The following is an 18,303-nucleotide window of genomic DNA, read 5'->3' on the forward strand; positions in this document are numbered from 1 at the left end:
TAGAGACAACTTGGGAGAAAAACAGAAGCTCATCAGAATCGCAGCTTCCGACCAGTCTAGTAACAACTGTGTCTCCAGACCTGGCTGGCAAGAACTTTCCGAGACTCTCCCCAGCTTGTGAACCTCTCCAGAATAAAGACACAAACGACTCACTTCCCTCGGGCACGGGTGGGACAGTGTACCCACACTTCAAAGCTGAGCCTGACGGGAATGCTTTAAGACCTGAGGGCTGGCCAGGGCCAGTGCTGGGTGTCTAATTTTAAGCAATGTCTGAAAATACAAACTCACGTTTTTCCCTTTCGCCCCGCCCCATGTAGCACACCCAGCCCAATGAAAGTCAAGTCAGCCTGAACCCAGGACCAGACCACTTACTAATACTTGAGCTGTGGGGAGTAACCCCTCCTCTCAGTTGCCTTACCCATAAAGTGAATATGGCCCCACCCCCTGGCAGGACTCGTTTGCAGGACAGAAACAACACAGGAACGGACCCACGTGGCACCCTGAAACTGGCTGCCGCCCGCCCGCGTGCTTCCCCAGCGGGAAGCCACCCGGATGGCCTGGCAACCGCACTGTCAGGCCAGCAGGAGCGCTTCTAGTTGTCAGCACAGCTACTGGGTAGAAACCGACGCTGGCCATCTGGAAAGACACACTCACTGGCCCCCACTGCCGGCCAGGCCCTGCAGGACAGGGCCCTGGGAAGTGACTCGTGCCTTCCTGTGCGCATGGCCTCAGGAGACAGAGGTAAGCCTCCAGCACGCCTGATCTCTCAGCGCACTGGGCTGGGCACCCACTACCGTTCCTCTTCTGGTCTGCAGGTCATTCGGGAGGGGAAGAGGGAGTGGGACAGAAAGGAGGAAAGCTACACCTACCACTCAACACAAGCAGCAGCCTTCCCCCGCCCCCACTAAGAAATAGCAGGGTGGGGGTATGGCAGGAAGTCAGCCATTCCCCTTTGCACAACCCCACCCCTATTCTGCTCCCCACCGAGGGCTGCTCTGAGCAGGCCCCAGAAAAGGTGGCAACCTTGCCTCCCGTCTCAACTTTCCCACAAAACAGAGTCCCTCAAGGCTGCGGCCAGGGCTGAGGCAGAGTCTCCATAAGACAGGCAGAAAGGCAGCAGGATGGAGGCTGGGGGCTAACGGTTGGGGAATACAAGCAGCTTTCATCGCCTGCCTGCTAAGAGCAGTGAGGTGACTGAGAAGGATCTGGGACAAAAATGGCTGTGATCTGGGGCCCCAGCTCCCCCACCGCATCTTCCTGGGCTGGCCCCAGCTACAGGCATGTTTAGGCACCACTCACAAGGGGGCAAGACTGTACCTGCAAGTGCTGGCAAGTCGTGAGACAGCAGCGGCCGGCACTACCATAAAAGGAAACGTTCCCATCCCTTCCCGAAGGAACTGTTTCCCAGAACTGTCTAGGCCTGGTCCCTGGGATGGCTGGAATTCCTCTAATTGTGTGAGGAGTCAGATGCCAAGCTGCTGAACAACAGGAAGCAGAGCCACCCCCCCCCACTCACACACGTGGGTTCGAGCCCATAGGTGCATGTTCACACACAGACACACACACACACAGGGATGTGGGCAAGATGCACATGGACACACAAGCACAGGTACACACTGGTGCACAGACACGTGTGCACACAGGGACATGGGCAAGCTGCACACGGACACACATGCACAGGCACACATAGGCACAAGTGTAAGAGATGCACATGGGCACATGCACACAGATTCCTGCACACATCAAATTCCAATTCCAAACCAGCCTCATCATGTAATTGCCATGTACCCCACTCCCCCACCCCACCTCTTCCTCTCTTCTCACCGCTCACCCCCAATTCCTGGAATCAAGATAGCATTGTTAACATTGGCCAAAAGACTCCCAAACCTCCATTTTTCACTTTATTTTTTTTTAAAATATTTCTTTATTTATCTTTAGAGGGGAAGGAAAGGAGAGAGGAAGAGGAACATCAATGTATGGTTACTTCTCGTGCATCCCCTGCTGGGAACTGGCCCCTGCCGGGAACTGACCTGCAACCCAGGCATGTGCCCTGACCATTTTTCACTTTAAAGAACCCTTAGTTCACCGTGCCAAAACATTCCTCTGGGCAGATGCTTTCTCAGGAAAACTGGTGGGAGGCCTATCTCATTTCCTAAACTCTCGTCCCCGCACCTGGTGCCTGCAGTCCACCTGCCTACCATGAATGACGCCACGGCCCCTACATCAGCAGGAAGGTCTTTCCAACTCTTACAGCAGCGTTGGGTCCGTTATCCTGTGGCCTTACAGTGACCCGAGGGGGCTGGCAAGGCAGGCGGTGTCCCTGCTCTGCAGAAGCCTCCTCTCGCAGCAGTCCTGTTTGGTTCCCGAGCTCTCATGGCTTGCGGAACGGTCAGAATTCTCAGCCACCAGTCAGCTTTCCACCTGCCTCGGGTGGTTCTGTGTTCCACTGAGGACCCCCGCTTAACACTCACTCCATAAGCCCTTCCCCACACCCGAGAGTCCAGCCACTAGGTTGTGTTGGCTCAAGTCCTTATTTGGGCCTGTATGGACTAATTAATGGTTTATTTGAAAACACCCTTCCTTCCTTCGTTCACACCAGAGGAGACAGGAACCCTGTGGCCCAGACCAGGGAAAAGCACCCCCCAGAACAACCCTGTTCTGGGAAAGGGGCTCCCCATGGGGATGAACTTCAGCCTCACCTCGGAGCCCGACCCCGCTCCTGCCCAGCCTTACCTAGGTGGGGACGGAGAACAGGGGCCAGATTATGACCCTCTGCACTGCACGCTTTTAAAAGAAACAGCAGCCTTTCCTCAGATTAAATCTCCCTGAATCCCCACTGCGAAGAACAGTTATAAAACCCAGAGCTGCTAGGGGGTGGATACAGGGGTTCCTTAGAGCACACTCTGACGACCCCTGGTTCCCGAGTCTGGGGTGGTGCCAACAGGAGAAAGCCACTGGCCGGGTGCTCCAGAGCCCTGGTTCTAATCCTCGCTCTGCACCCCCCACTTGTGATGCATGGCCCTGGTCCTCTCAGGGAACCAGGGGGCAGGCCTTGCTGCAGGACCTCACTGCAGGGCCACGTGGGGGGCTGAATGGAGTGGGTGCCTGATACACAGCACAGCACCAGTGCTCAGGAACCCTGTCCTTCCCTGACTGGTGTGACTCAGTGGGCTTAGCGTTGTTCCGCAAAGCAAAAGATTGCCAGTTCAATTCCGGGTTGAACTGGCAATCAATCGGAATTGAATTGCCAGGACTAAGCCAGGACCACAGGTCTGCAGAGGGCTGGGCTCTCAGTGGGGGAGAAAGGGGAGGACAGGAAAGGACAACAGGCCACTGACAAGGAGTGAGACAGACACTGCCAGGCAAAGCTCAGGACACACGTGGCTCAATCCTGGAGCACACACAGCCCTGCAAAGAGAACAATGGACTTTGCAAAAACACCGTTTGATGAGTTGGGTCAACCTTGCTGTCAGGGTGCATGCCTAGGCTGTGGGTTCGGCCCCCAGTTGGGACGAATATGAGAGGAAACTGATTGATGATGGTTCTCCCTCACATAGGTGTTTCTCTCCCTCTATTTCTCCCTGCCTTCCCCTCTCTCTCTCTCTTTCTCTCTCTAATAAATACATACATACATACATACAATTTGGAAAAAGAGAGAGAGAGAGAAACGCTGTCCTTAACAATCGGAGCCCTCTGTGTCTCCCTGCACACCCCTTGGAAGGACAACAGTAAAGGTTTTCGGTTACTCATCCAGAGATGCGGCCATTCCCTCTCCTGATTTTCTTTTAGACCCTGAATGCCCTGAGGCCTTTGGATCTGAAGCACATATCCAAGGGCAAGTGTTTCCAGGCAGCTTAGAAGACCCTGCTCAGGTGGATGGAGGGGGACACCTGACCACAGGTATTTCAACCCAGGTTCAGACAGACTTCGGCTAGGGGCCTTATCTCTCACTTCCTGTGTAAGAGGAGCTGCCGGTTCTTGTCCATAAAAGGCCATGAGGATCACACAGCGGTGACATCAGCCCCCACAGGAAGTACAGAGAACAAGCCTGGTTCACCAACAGTCGGGGAGGAGCTGACTCACTGGAACGCTCACTCAGATAAGGCCTCCGGAGGCTCAGCCAGAGCCGCTCTCTCAGGAGCACACCTGGAAGAGCGTCCTGCCCCCAGTACCCGTCTTGGGGTTGACCGGGTTTCCTGAAACAAGAAACAAAGGCTCCAAGGGCAGTTTCAAGTTGGGCGACATGGCTGCGTGGGGAGAGATGTTGAGATGACCCATGACAAATGGGCTGGAACTTTCCACCCACAAGGGGTCTTTCACAAAAACTGCAGCGCAGACCCTGGGGCCGCTCACTGTGTGACCCCCGCTGCATGTCACCTGGGCAGCAAGCCTCAGGCTGCCCAAGGCAAACTCCTGGGCTGCAGACTTCCATCCCCCAGCGCCCCTCGTGGACAGCATCGGGCTCAGCGGGCCAAAGTGCAAGTACATCTGGGCCAACACCAAGTATAAAGCGTGGAGAGACCCGTGGGTTCGAGCTCAGAACCTGGGGGTGGGAAGGCCCTAGAGGGCATCCAGTTGCACCATCTGTGTCTAGACGTCAGGACACCACATCCTGAGAAACCCAATGACTTGATCAAGGTCACACAAGCTGGGCCAAGAACCCAGGCCTCGGGATGCTTCCTTCCCCAGAGAGGTCCGACAGGGCAGGGCACTGTGCCGCCAGCAGCCCTGTCTCAGCGCTGCACAGAAAGGGTCATCCACACTCATCAAGTGTCACACGGGGCCTTGCAAGCCATCTACTACCTTCTCCAAAGCCAGCCCAATTCATGAGCTTGGGTTACAAGCACCTGGGAAGCAGAGAAGTGAGAAAAAGCAGGTGCAAAAGAACACTTCACGTTAGCAGACACTGCAGGTGGATGCTGGGCCACAGAGGCCTGTGTCATGGAGCCTCTGGTGGCCTGCCTGCCTAGCAGGTCTGCTAGGTCTGCAGACCACAAGTCTGCAGAGGGCTGGGTTCTCAGTGGGGGAGAAAGGCGAGGACAGGAAAGGACAACGGGCCACTGACAAGGAGTGAGACAGACACTGCCAGGCAAAGCTCAGGACACACGTGGCTCAATCCTGGAGCACACAGCCCTGCAAAGAGAACAATGGACTTTGCAAAAACACCGTTTGATGAGTTGGGTCAGCCTTGCTGGAGAATACCAGGAACTTGAACGCTAGATGAACAATAATGGCACGTGAAGATGCTTCCTGAAGAAATCAGGGGCCTGGTCACCCCGAGAAGGGGCAATCAAATGACACAAAAGGCCCAAATTGGTTTGTAGAGCATGGCTTCCTTCCTTGGCTTTCAGCTTAGACCTCTGCCCTATTGTATTTCTGAACCAGCTTGTGATGGAGAAACAAGATCTTCTCCCAGAGTCACGAAGCCCAGATGGAATGGCATCCAGAGCCCTGGCCACACTGTTCGCTCGCCTGCAGAACGTCTCAGGTCCTCAGAGTTTATTGCAAAGGACCAAAACCCTGGTCAAGACAAGAGGAATTTTTTTGGAAGCCACTTACAGAATCCTTATTTTTAGCCCTGCAACTTGCAGCTCTCGTTTCTCTTTGGTTTTAGGGAATTCTTTTTCTCATCGGATAACTTAATGACAGAAATCAGGCAGGGACGGAAAGCAACCCTTTCCTCCAAATGCGTCACTGTTCAGCCCTGACAGTACAACACGGAACTCCAAGAACAGGAGAAATGGGCTGGTAAGCAGCGTTCCCCGGGGAGGAAGAGAGAGGGGAACACGTCCCAGGGGCGGAGAGCCCGAAGCGGCCTCACTGTTGGAGACTTCGCAGGTGAGTTTTGTTGTTTGTTCTGGGGGAGCAGTAACACAGACATTGGGCAAAGTTTTCCATCACCCCCAAAGTTTCAGATGCCAAGAGGGCACTACTTTCTTTTCTTCTACTTCAATCGGCACAGAGCAAAGCACATGGGCCTGTCAGGTTGGAATAAAAACAGAACAAATACACAAGCCCAAAGCTGAAGGCCGGAGAAGGATCCCTTAACCACAGATTCCTCTTGTAGAAAGAACGTTTTACAGAAATGAGACTGACAGGCATGACCACATTATAATTAAGCAGCCTCATGCCAGGGGCTGGGCTTTCCTTCTGGGGGGCAGGACAAAGCAGCCCCCGAGGGCTGGCCCTAGGAAAGTGCCTCCTGATCCCAGCTCCGAATCTGGGAGAGGGTCCAGGCTGCTTGTCACAGAGCCCCGCGAGACCCCCACAGTACCTCACTTCACTGAGGCTAAAGAACTGTCTCCACAGCACACACAACATTCTTCAAAAGCCCCAGCACGCTCTCCGGAAGCCCCACGGACGCCATGTTGACCCAAAAGTCCTCTCTGGGTCTGTGGACAAGATCAGACGAGTTGGAGACCCTGTGTGCCGGCACACGCCTGCATATTATGGGGTTACCGGGGGAAGGCAGCTTGACAAGCCACTTCCCGTGCGTGCTGCTACCCAGAGCCTGGCCTCTCAGGGAGTGTGCTTTGCGGAGAGTAAGACGCCTGCCTGGAGAAAGCAACCAGGTATCACCTCCACTGAGCAGCGGGAGAGTGGACTGAAGGAACACGCTGCTTGCAGACAGCGACAGTTCAGTCCAGATTCTGCATTGCCCGACTCCTCCTGCTATCTTCTAAGGGGCACTTACCACAGGCCAAGAAGCCTTCTTTAATTCTTACAATAACCTTGCCAAGTACGTTTTATTAAGCCCAAGAGGTAGACGAGAAACCAAGGCCCAGTCAGAGTAAGTGAGCTTGCCAGAGCCTGGTCACAATCAGGGAAGTGACAGATTCTGACACAAACCCAGCCCAACCCCACGCTCTCTTCTCTACACCATACTTCCTGTTCACAAGGCAAGTTTCTCCCTAAATCTAAGGTCCAGCAGACCCTTTTGGTGACCTGTCACAGAAGGCTATGTCGTTATCAAAGCCCCCCGCTACCCCAGCACCCTCGAGGCTAGGTGGGGCGCCCCTCTGTGCTAGACTCCCACTTTCCTCCTAAAGTTTATTTACCTGCCTCTCAAGACTGGCCCTTGGCCTCCTCCAGGAAGGGCCACAACTAGCACACGGTAGAGCCATGCGCAGGCACAGAGCACGCCCCTCAGGGTGAACCGAAGCTGTCCCCACAGCACACGTGGGCGAGTGGCCCGCCCCAGACCTCCCTGCAGACAGCGAGCCTTTGTGTGCAGCGCTGGCTGGCCAGGCCTCCTGGTTGGCACATTCCTGCTTAAGTGGAGTCATCGCATCTGTGGCTTCCTCAGCCGACCAGCCTGGCGAGTCTGTTCCAAGCCATCATTTACTGTACCTTCGAAGCATTCCCCAGCCTCTCACCGACACGGCGCTTTTCCTCAGAAAGACCCTGGAGAGCAGAGCACTCCTCGTGGGCAACAACCACCAGGGCAGACAGACACAGACAGGGGGAAGCAGGGGAGAAGGGCCTCCAAGCCGGCGGGCCAGAGGGGAGAAGTCCTCCAAACAGCAGCCTTAGAAATGAGGGGCAACGCATCCCTGGGAGCAGGCGCCTGGGCGGAGTGTGGAGACCCTGGCTTCTGGGGCTAAGCAGCTTCGGGCCTTGGGTCAAGGCAGTTATCATTTCCGGGGCTGTCCCTTTTCCTGGGAGTGACAAGTATCGTGCTCAGATGTGAAGGCAGTGCTGAAGCTCTACCCTTCACTGTTTCCCCAAAGGTTAGGCAACCACCGTGAGGAACAGGGACACCCACCAGATACTTCGAGCAACGGCCTGGTGACCAACCACCTCCGGAAACAGAGCAAAAGGGTTGAACAGCTTAGGTTGGTTCAGGCCAGGAATGAGAGCAGCCCCTGCTGCCACTGCCCCACGCACGCTGGGAGCTCACTAAAATGCCATAAAGCCACGGAAAGTGACCGGCATTCTAAGGAACAGAGGAGAGGGGTGTTTTTTCCCCTACTCTTACTGCGGAGATAACTGGGCTCAAGTCAAACTCCTTAACCAGCCAGTTCGGTAAGAACACAGACACCGGCATGCACAGAGGGCAGCCCCTCGTTCCTGCGCGGACGGGCTCCTCTCCCCGCCCAGGGCTCATGTCTGCCGAGCAGGAGGCAGCTACACGGAGTTCATACTCTCTCCTCCTCCTGGCCTCCGACAGTTGGGGCTTCACAGAGTCCTGAGGATCGGTTCAATTCCCCAGCCGGGGAGACCCATTAACAGCCGTGACAACAAATGAACCAATCAGGAAAGCCGAGGCTGGGAGGGTGAAACAACTACGTCATCACAACTTTAATTAAACCCGAGGCTGGGGATTAAAACAACAAACAGAACTGGCGGGCACGTCTGGGCTGCACTATAACCGCTTATTGACACAAACCTGCCAGCGTTTCCGCAGGGCCCAACCACCACGGTGCCGTTCCAGCTGTCCCAGGCCTCAGTGCCCTCACCTCCCTGGGTTCCCCAGACACCTGGCTGCAGTTGTGTTGGCACCAGGTGTAGGTAGCAACTTGTCACATAGCCATGGCCACAGATCTCTGTGGACAAATATGTCTTGTCTCTCCACTTAGAATGCCAGAGCCTCCAGGGCCAGGATAAAGTACTAAACCTCTTGGTATTCTAGGACTTCCCATCTCTTATCTCCAAGGCCTCATGCAGAACACCATATGCTGCCATGCCCCATCCCGTGCCCACGGCAGACAGCACTCATCTATCCCAGCATTCCTTGGCACTGAATCTCAGGTCCTTGCACACACAGAGCGGGGCGAGCCTCTCCTCATTGATGGGAGCTGACGCTCAGAGTAAAACCAACCTGCAATGTCTGTCTCTCCAGTGCAGTCAATGGTTCTCCAGTGGGGGCAGTTTTGTCCCCCACAGAACATTTGGTAGCTGTACATGAGGACAGAGAAGGTGGGTGGTCCTGCCATACAGGGAGTAAAGGCCAAGATGGTGTAAACAGCCAGCAATGCACAACATGAGCATCCCAAAGAAACTGATCTGACCCCAAACGTCCAGTGTGCCAGTTGAAGGAACCCTGACTTAGGTGGAGTAAGCACATACCTCATCATCTAAACCAGGATGCTTCTCTAAGTGACAGGGCACTATTAATACCGACTCCAGGACAACAGGCACGCATCAGGGCTCACAGGCAAACCAGAGCACTTCCGAGGAGAGAGGGAGGTCCCTCGAAAGGGTCAAACAACGCATCTCATAAAAGGCCCCAGACAAAGCCACCAACTACCCTGTTTGCCAGAATAAATGCTAGTCTGTCATAAGCCACAACCAGCAGAGAGGAAAACTTTTTCTACTTCTTGTTTAGAGAAAAAAGCAGAAAAGGGACTGTCTGGTGTGCCTTTTAAGAGGTGAGTGGCAGAGAACAAACCTGCTCCCCTCAAATCCAGGGGGGCAGCATGTGCTAAGACATGCTCTTGAAAAGAAAGGGGTTTGTTCTAACAGCTTACTGACCCCGAGGCCCCCTGCTGGCACCGACTTAGGCGGGGTAAGAACCAAAGGCTCCTCCTCAGGAACCTTCTTTACTAATGAACCATCTTGTCATAACAGGGGCAACTTCTGTTAATTAACTTCTTCCCTGCCCCAAGAACAGGAGACCTACTGCTAATTGCTTTGCAGGTCAACTGTGTATAACGAGAGGAACTTGGAAATGTCTCAGTCGGTCAACACGGGAGTTTAAGAACTACAGCAAGTCAAAAATTAACTGAAGGTGAGCGAGAGCCTCTCAGACAGAGGGTCAGAGAGTACGTGGACCCAGCACCTGCACGGCCACTAAAGAGAAGCACCAGAACCTTAGCTGCCCATGCCCACCAATGCATTTCCTGTCTCTAGTCTCCAGAGGATGAAAGCACCCCACACACTTGCCCTCATAATTTGGGGCAGCTCCTCAGTTAGTACCAAGGCCATTCCGTTATGGCCAAGACTTCCTGGTCAGCACAAAGGAAAATTCCAGCCCTCTGCACAGTTTTATTTTTTGAAATGATCTCCAACCTGTAGAGCTGACTTTTGCCCCTGTATTTTTTGTTGTTGTGATCGAACAAATGAAACACAAATGAATCTCTTTGGGAAGGGATCGCATGGGTTGTCGGGAGTCCAGTTCCAAGAATGTCAACTCCTGGGGCCATGCTTTGCATCATTACTTTTGTCATAACGGCTTGTCTGAAAATGAAGCGAGCCCACCCAATAAACACGGTTCAAGTCCAGCATCCAGGTGTGCGATCATTCCCAATTCAGGAGTGCAGGGTGCAGGAGGACTCCGGGGTGCACGTCTTGTACTTGGCCAATTACAAGAGCCAGGAGAAAACTGACACACAACCTCTAGAGACAGGACTCAGGCTCTTCCGGAAACTCACAGAATATTCTTCCACCAGGGTGCTCTAGTTAGCACTTTGAACCAGACACACTACCTTAACCCTGAAGGGCTGGCTTCCGCGAGGAATTCCGATAGACGTGAATGGAAGCCAGAGGCTAGGCCCAGCCTGTGCACCATACGCAACTCACCGACCCGGGAGCCAAACGCCTCCCCACAGCGCTGCCTGTGCAGTACAAACAGACCGACGTGCTACCACTGCATTTATTTTTTAAAGATTTATTTATTTACTTTATTGATTTGGGGAGAGAGAAAGGAACATTGATTTGTTGTTCCACTTTTTGTGCATTTATTGGCTGACTCTTGCATGTGCCCTGCCAAGAGACTGAACCCGCAGCCTTGGTGCAGCAGAGCAACGCTAACCAGCAGAGCTAACCGGCCAGGGCCAGGCTACCACGGTAACCCACTAAACCGGAGACAAAGTTGTTAACACCTCAAGATGCATTATTATCACTGCCTAGGTTAATTACAAAGTTTAAAGAAATAAAGGAAGCACATGTAATAGGACATGAAAAACCACAATCAATATAAGATAGAAGAATATGGCCCTGCCTGAAAGTTGAACTTGACTCCAAGCTACAGTAAATGCAAACATATGCCCGTAACCCAGCTAAGCACTGAGAATATAAAGGCAACACAAGCCCTGTCCATGTCTAGGAGAGAAAAACAAATATGTAAACATCTAATTCAAATAAAGCATTACCAGGGCACTTATGCAAACCCAGACCGCGCAGCCTCCTTTCGGGGCAGTAATGCTTCAGTCAGCCGCATCTTTAACAAAAGAACAGGGACTTGCCAGGCACTGCAGGCAGAGGGAACAGGTGAGGCGGTTTGAGGCAGAGAGGCTCTTAGAGAAATGTAAGGGGTTCCGTGCCATTAGGAAGCTGCAAGGTTGGCGGGGGCCAATGGCAGAGGGCACTGTGTGTGCTGGAGGGCTGCAGGGGTCGCTGGGGGCAATGAGGAGCCTTTTCAAGATTTTTCCAGGTTTCAAACTGGGATATGACCAGATTTGCACTCTAGAAAGAGGCCTCTGGTAGAAACAGAGAGAGGGACTCTATTAAAAAATGAAGGTGAGGAGGCCACAGCAATCATGCAGATAAAAAATTATGGGGGCCTGCACTAAGGCCAGGCCACGTGGATAAGGAGGGGCAGGAGAGCAAATCGAGACAAGATAGAATCTGTAGGAAGTGCTGAATGGCTTGGGAAAAGGGGCGAGGAAGAGAGGAAAGGGCAAGATGAGCCAGGTTCCAGGCTTGGAGGAATGGCTGAACAGAGGAATGGCGGCTGGGAGCAGGTGGGGTCAGATGCCAGTGCTCAGCCAGAGAGTGACAGAGGAGCTGGGGAGTGAAGGGTGCCATCATCCACAGGAACACGCAGAGTGAGGGGACAAGCCCTTGAGGAGCATCGGCGTGCAGGCGGGGGAGTAACAGGAAAGAACTACACAGATGGGGAGGGCAGAGATTAGGAGAACCAGAGAGAAGGTCACAGGAAGGAAGGGCTTTCGAAAGGGAGTGGTCAACATTGTCCAGGGCCGGGGACAGGGCAAGTAAAATAAGAACGCATCACTACAATGGATTGCCCAACACGGAAGCCAGGGTGACCTCCGTGGGGCAGTCTCAAGAAGTGGTGGGGCCAGCCGTGCAGACACTTCCCCTAAAGAACTCCGCTGTGATGGGACAGAGGGAGCAGAGGTCAGCTAAAGTGGGGCACAGAACTCAGGGGGCCTTTCCGTCTGTTTTTCAGTGGGAAAAACTCAAGCATGTTTCCAAAGCACGGGGAAGTGAGTGAGAGGTAAAAAACAAGGAGGAAAGGGAACAACAGGCAGAGGATGGGGCCCAGCAGTGAGAGGACTGATGCAGGAAGAGCTTCTGACAAGAATGAGAAATTGGGAAATTAAAGCTTCTAGAACTTTCTATCAACATAGAAGCATGCCCTTTATAACCATGGGTCTTGACTCTTACACAGTGGCTTACAGACAGAACTCCGCAATGCACAGGCCCATCACCAGTCCATCGGCCACCAATCTGGCCACTAGGTCACTGGAACTAGTGAGTGAGCCCCTGTGAGGGTGCCGGCCAGTTGCAGGTGAGGAGGGCCACCGGGCAGGCCACGGCACTCACCTTGCATCATACTCCTGTAGGCGGTGTCTGTGATGGCGTAGATGTGAGGGGGCATCTCGTGCCTCTTCTTGCCCTTATACATGTCCACAATCTCTTCAGAGTAGATGGGCAGGTTCTTGTAAGGATTGATGACCACACAGAACAGGCCTGAATAGGTCTGAAGAAAAGAGCAGCAAACAGGAATGGGTTAGGAAGCGTCATTCTCAGTGGTGTGCAAACTTGCAGCAAAGATCTGCTGCCTCCAAGGCTCCCGAGTAAGTCTGATGGGAAAGCGCTCCACGGGCCCCGCTCTGCAGACCTGCTGCCTGTCGGGGCACCAGCAGCATCTCTGGTCTCTTTAGAAGAGGGTCCTCCCTCTACGGCATGACAGCTGCAGGCTTTGCATGTGGATGAGTGTGTGCATTGGGCAAGATCCGTGGCGAGTTTCAGGGTGCAGAAGTTCAGTTACAAAACTTGGTTCCAGGGTCAAAAACAGGTGTTTGTTATAATGAGATGCACAAAGAAAAAAAGGATTCAGCTGCAACGAGCAAACTGAGTAGAAACACAAATATTCTACCCTGAAGGTGGCTCAGAGACCCCCTCAGCCTACGCCCTCTTGGCACTGTGCTCCCCAACCTGCAAGATCTTTTGTGGGCAACCAGACCACAGACAGATACCTGCCTCCCTGGAATCTTCTAGAGACAGTCACATGAAAACCTCTCCAAGGCTTAGACCACTTTCATGGCCCCTGTGACCTTCTCCAAGACTCAGGTCTTCTCTTAAGGGGAAGCCGATCAGTCAGGACCCTTAACGTGAGATGCCCAAACACACTCTCAGTGCTCCAAGTTGACCTGACTAGGTTAAAATCAGGCCCTGGGGTCATGTGTCCTTGCTGGTCAAGCCCCAGCAAGGGCAAGTTTCTGAGCCTCTCTCTCCATGTCTCAATTTGTAAAACAGGAACAGAAGGCAGGTGAAGTGAGGCCCAGGTCACGATTCACACACACCTGCAGCCCTGCGCAGTTAATGATGGAGCTGGGAGCAGGCCCAGTTTCACGCCCTCCAGTGCAGACCCCCTTGGTCACGGAGGCCAGTTCTCTGAGCTCCTCAATCTTTTTGTTGTTCTCATTACAAGTTGCCTCCACCCTCACTGTCCATGGCTTTGGCCCTTGACCCAACAGCAGCCAGAGTCTGAGGGGCTGCATTATGGGTCAACCCAGCCCCTTGTACCTCTACCCTCTCTACTCCCACCAAACCTAAGGATGGGCCTTACGGCTGAACCCCCAGACAGGGTCCACCCAGGAACCAGTCATGGGGACACAGGTTCTACCCAGCATTGGCCAAGGGCAGAGGCACTTGGATGTTCCAAGCAGAAGTCAGACTGAAAGCAGAACTCCAGTGGGACCCACCAACCACACGCTGGTCCGCGTGCAGAAGAGCAGCTGAGTTTGGACACGAACAAGTGGGCCTGGCTGCCTCTTATGTTTGGGGGCCGGGGGGGGTGCAGAGCCCTCAATTTCCTTTTTTCCTGGAATAGTCAGTCATTTGTTTCCCCTCCACCTACTCTTTACATAAGGAACCAGGAAAAGCTCTGAAGCAAAGTGGTCCGAACATGATGTTGGCGAGCCTCCGCTCGGGTATTGTGGGAAGGCAGGAGTGCAGCGGGGACTCCCGTCTCCCCTCCCTGTGACTGAGGGTAGGGACGAGATAGAAGGCCAGGGAGCAGCAAGGTCATCCCAGGAGCTCCGAAACAGTTGAGCTTTGTTCCCAGGGTTTGAGAACACCCTCACTCCAGGGAAATGCAGCCCAAAGAAAGCGAAGGACACACAGCCACACACTTAGGGGGTGCCACAGAGCCAGATGTTTGGGAGCAGCTGGCGGTGACAGCAGAAAGGGCTGGGGGTTACAAGTCTCTCTGACAGCTGGGTGGGCAGATGGTCCTGTGGAGAGTTCTACGGGCCTCAAAGTCCTCTGGGCTAATCCCATCGAATCAGTGGATTTGATCAAACTGAGCCCTGGTGAGTGAGGGCAGCAGCTCAGGTGGGAGAAGGAGGCTCAGCTGAGAGCCACCCTCTCTGGATGCTCAGGAAGGCGCAGACACTGAGCAAGTGGCTCCGCTCCCACACGGGCTGCGCCAGGAAGCGGCTCTGTTCACGGGCCACAGAGGCTCTTTGTGCCTGACCACCCCCATCCCAAGGCCTCGCCCCCCCCCCCCCCAAGCAACAGACAGAGCAGCTGTGGTGCAGAATTAGCCACACCGCCCACGGAGCCTGGCAGACACGCTGCACAAAGGCTCTGGGTGTCGCAATGCGGAATGTCGTGTGCAGAGAGGTGGGCTGCGATGGGGGTGGGTGCCCCCCGCCCAGGCAGCCCCACCAAGCGACTCTGATCTCCCCACAGCTCCACACCTGTTGGGCTCTCCATTAGGGCAACCACAGGGACAATCAATTCCCCTTCTGGAGATGACACTTCGGCAGAGGCTGGTCTGAGGCAGGAGGACCTGCACACGGGAGGTGACCACAGAGAGGCGAAAGTGGGAGTCTGTGCCTCTAAGCCAGAGAGTTCCAGAGAAAAGGCGCGGGGCCACCCACCGTGCCAGCCTGAGCAAACCCACACTTTCGGAGGGAGGATGGAGCAACCCACGCTGCACGCACTTGGAGAGCTAATCTCCCCGTGTGCGGCAGGGAAAGACCACTCGCAGCCAGCCGACACGGGCGACTGCAGGCTGGTACTCCTCCCACTCAGCAAACCTCTAACAGGGCCCAAGGTGAACCGTAACACCCATAAAAGACCCAGCAGAGGGAGACAGGTGATGCTTCCTTAGAGTCCCTTCGTTTCTTGCAGGTCACTAATTCTGCATTTCACTGGTTAATATCTCTAGGGACAGGGGTTTTTAATTAGGTCCAGACAATATTCTCACCAAGGAACAGAGATAACTGGGTGGAGAATCAGGAAGCTGAAACTCCAGTCTCAGCCCTGCCAACCCTCCCTGTGTGAACTCTGCATGAGCCGCCTGCCCACTCTGGGCCTTAGTTCTTCCCACCTGCCTTCCCAGAAGGTTGGGCTAAGCTGCCTGTACGGACGGGCTTTTCTAGGTAGATAGTTCCGTGTATCCCCTAACTGACAGGTCCTTGACCAATCAAGCTCATCCCCAACAGGTTGGTCATCAGTAGCAGGAAATGAGGACCTTATTAGCATAGTCCAATTTAGCAATCAGCAAGGATAACACAGCCCTGGCACAGGGTCCAGCCCGGCGAGGACTTCTGGACAATCCCAAATGGCCCATGGCTCAACAGAGGGCCTTGGCACATTGCAGAGCACTAAGAAATACCAGTCCAGTGACTCAGTGGATTGAGTGCCAGCCTGTGAACCAAAGGGTCACTGGGGTTCGATTCCCAGTCAGGGCACATGCCTGGGTTGCAGGCCAGGTGTCCAGTAGGGGACACTCGAGAGGCAACCACACGTGTCTCTCCATCCCTTTCTCCCTTCCTCCCTGTCTAAAAAGAAATAAATAAAATCTTAGAGAGGAGAGGAGAGTGGAGGGGAGCGGAGGGGGGGGAGGGGACACCAGCCCAGTGGGGTAAAGGTAGTGCCCCAGGAAACGTGTGCTGGAGTCAGCCTGAAACTGTATGGAAAGGAAAACGGCCGGCCCCTTGGGAGCCTCTCACCACCCGTGCAGCAGGACGAGCCCAGCGCCTCCTTTTATGACATGTGTGGTCATGGGCGAACCCCTCGGGCTGAGAGTTAGTATTTTTATCTATAAAATGATAGGGTTGTAATGACCTAAAGGCTTTCTTCCTCCCATTCAAAACAATGTTGAGAACTGTTTTATTCAGCTCCAAGACCAAGAGAGCCAAGGTGAATGTAACAGCATAATTAAATAAAGAGCTATTTTAGGAATAATAAGAACCAGATACTTCGTCCCTACTGGGGATAAAACCAGAAGGAAATGTATTTAAAGTGAACAGAAGACATTGGGGTAGATATTACAGAAAGAATGCTGGGATCCTAGGGCCATAAGAGCTTGGAGCCCATTACCAAGGGAGCGGGTAATGCTCACCTCTTGATACTTTCTACAACGGTGATGGGCCGTCCACCTGCAACTGTAGCCCTGCTAGCTAGCGGAAGGCAAGAAGGCCGCTCCTATCGTTTGCATGCTGCGCGCCTTTGTCCACGCTGTTCTCTGCACTCCCAGCCTGGCACAGAACCAGCCTCAAGTGCTGAATGAACTGGCAGTCCAAGTCCTCCTCTCGGTAGCCTGCCTCTGCTCAAAGCACACTCCCCAGGGAAGTAAGCCGTACTGACAGATGCGGAGGCGGGGGCATTGGGGGAGGAGGAACGAGGTGGGAAACCAGGACACGGCATTCCCTCTTTGAAAAGGAACTGACCACACTTCTATCTCTGCCAAGACTGAGGACCAGGGCCAGTGCCTGAGCACACCTCACACACGTCACGTTCTGCCTACACCTGGTCTGAAACAGATTCCTGTTGTGTTTTTGGCTATGTAGAAAAGAGATCAAAGTAAAGCTATCAGAATCAGAGTCTTCCATTAAGATGTTCAGATGATGAAGTGTGAGGATGTCACCCCACACTCCTTTATGCCCCTTCTCTCTGGCAGGGCCAGTGCCCAGGGTGGAGAGGGCTGGGACAGACCCGGAGCCCCGCCCGGGTGCCCGGCCGCACTTACGTAGATGAGCCCTGAGTAGTAGCGCTCCTTGAGGTTGTGTAGCACAGAGGCTTCGTTGAGGCACGTGAGCTCCGCCATGTCCTCCACCTTGGAGAACTTGGGCGGGTTCATCTTCTGGATGTCATCCTTGTTCACCTTCACCTTCTTCCCATTCTCCACCAGCTCCACGATGGCCTCCTCGCCCACCTCTTCCTTGAGGCTGGCGGGCTCAAAGCCGCTCTTGTCAGAAGGCACCCACACCAGCTTCTTGGCGGCCCAGTCAGCCTGGGCCAAGGGGTTATTGATGAAGTTTTTATCCACATAGAGATACTTATCAGCAGCTTGCTGCGCCATGGTGACTCACGGCCAGGACCTGCGAGAGAACACAGGACAAACGTTAGATGTACCAACTCCTTGAGCCACACAAGAAAACCTAACATTCACCTCGTATCTTTGCAAACCACGTTGCATCACAGTGCCGTAAAGCTCTATAAAACCAGGCTGCCCAATGTGCCAGAATTTTCCTGCTTCTACTTTTGGGAGAAAGATGTACAACACTGAGAAAACAAGTTGATGTCAGGGGTGCTATAAGAATTTAATGGTGCCCTGGCTGGTGTAGCTCAGTGGATTGAGTGCGGGCCTGCGAACCACACGATCGTGGTTCGATTCCCAGTCAGGGCACATGCCTGGGTTGCAGGCCAGTTCCCGGCAGGGGACTCACAAGAGGCAACCATACATTGATCTTTCTCTCCTTCTCTCCTTTCCTTCCCCTCTAGAGATAAATAAAATCTTTTTAAAAATTTTTTAAAAAAGAATTTAATGGTAAGGTATATCCAAGAATCAACACACAATCAACTAATTACACACAACCATTATGCCAAGTGATGCACACTAAGCATCTCAAACACAGATGCAATTACACTCGCTCTGCTGGGCCTGCGAAGGCAGGAAAGTGACCATACAATTGAAGAGATCTTCCAACACAAACAGGTTCCTAATTAGCCAAAAAATGGCTACTGGCTGTCATCACACAGGGTGGAAGTTTCCACTTTAAAAACCTTTTTCTTAATTTAAGGAGTCAACCAAAAAATAAATAAAACCACACACTGAAAGAAAGAACCAATATGTTGCCAACAGATTTATTTTACTTC

The 18,303-nt window shown here is 53.5% G+C and overlaps 1 protein-coding gene across 1 annotated transcript in view; it reads right to left on the reverse strand.

Moving 5' to 3' along the window:
- The window catches only part of MYH9 (myosin heavy chain 9), an 89,485-nt gene that overhangs the window by 41,704 nt on the left and 29,478 nt on the right, over window positions 1-18,303 (reverse strand). The window contains exons 2-3 of the mRNA XM_037068106.1: window positions 17,174-17,525; window positions 12,511-12,667 (exon numbers count right to left, since the gene is read on the reverse strand). Of these exons, the coding sequence (XP_036924001.1) occupies window positions 12,511-12,667; window positions 17,174-17,506 (490 nt within the window). The 5' untranslated portion in view covers window positions 17,507-17,525. The remainder of the gene's footprint in view (window positions 1-12,510; window positions 12,668-17,173; window positions 17,526-18,303) is intronic.

Source organism: Sturnira hondurensis, unplaced genomic scaffold, assembly GCF_014824575.4.
Source record: "Sturnira hondurensis isolate 20B ecotype Veracruz unplaced genomic scaffold, ASM1482457v3 Scaffold0017436, whole genome shotgun sequence".
Classification (NCBI taxonomy): domain Eukaryota; kingdom Metazoa; phylum Chordata; class Mammalia; order Chiroptera; family Phyllostomidae; genus Sturnira; species Sturnira hondurensis.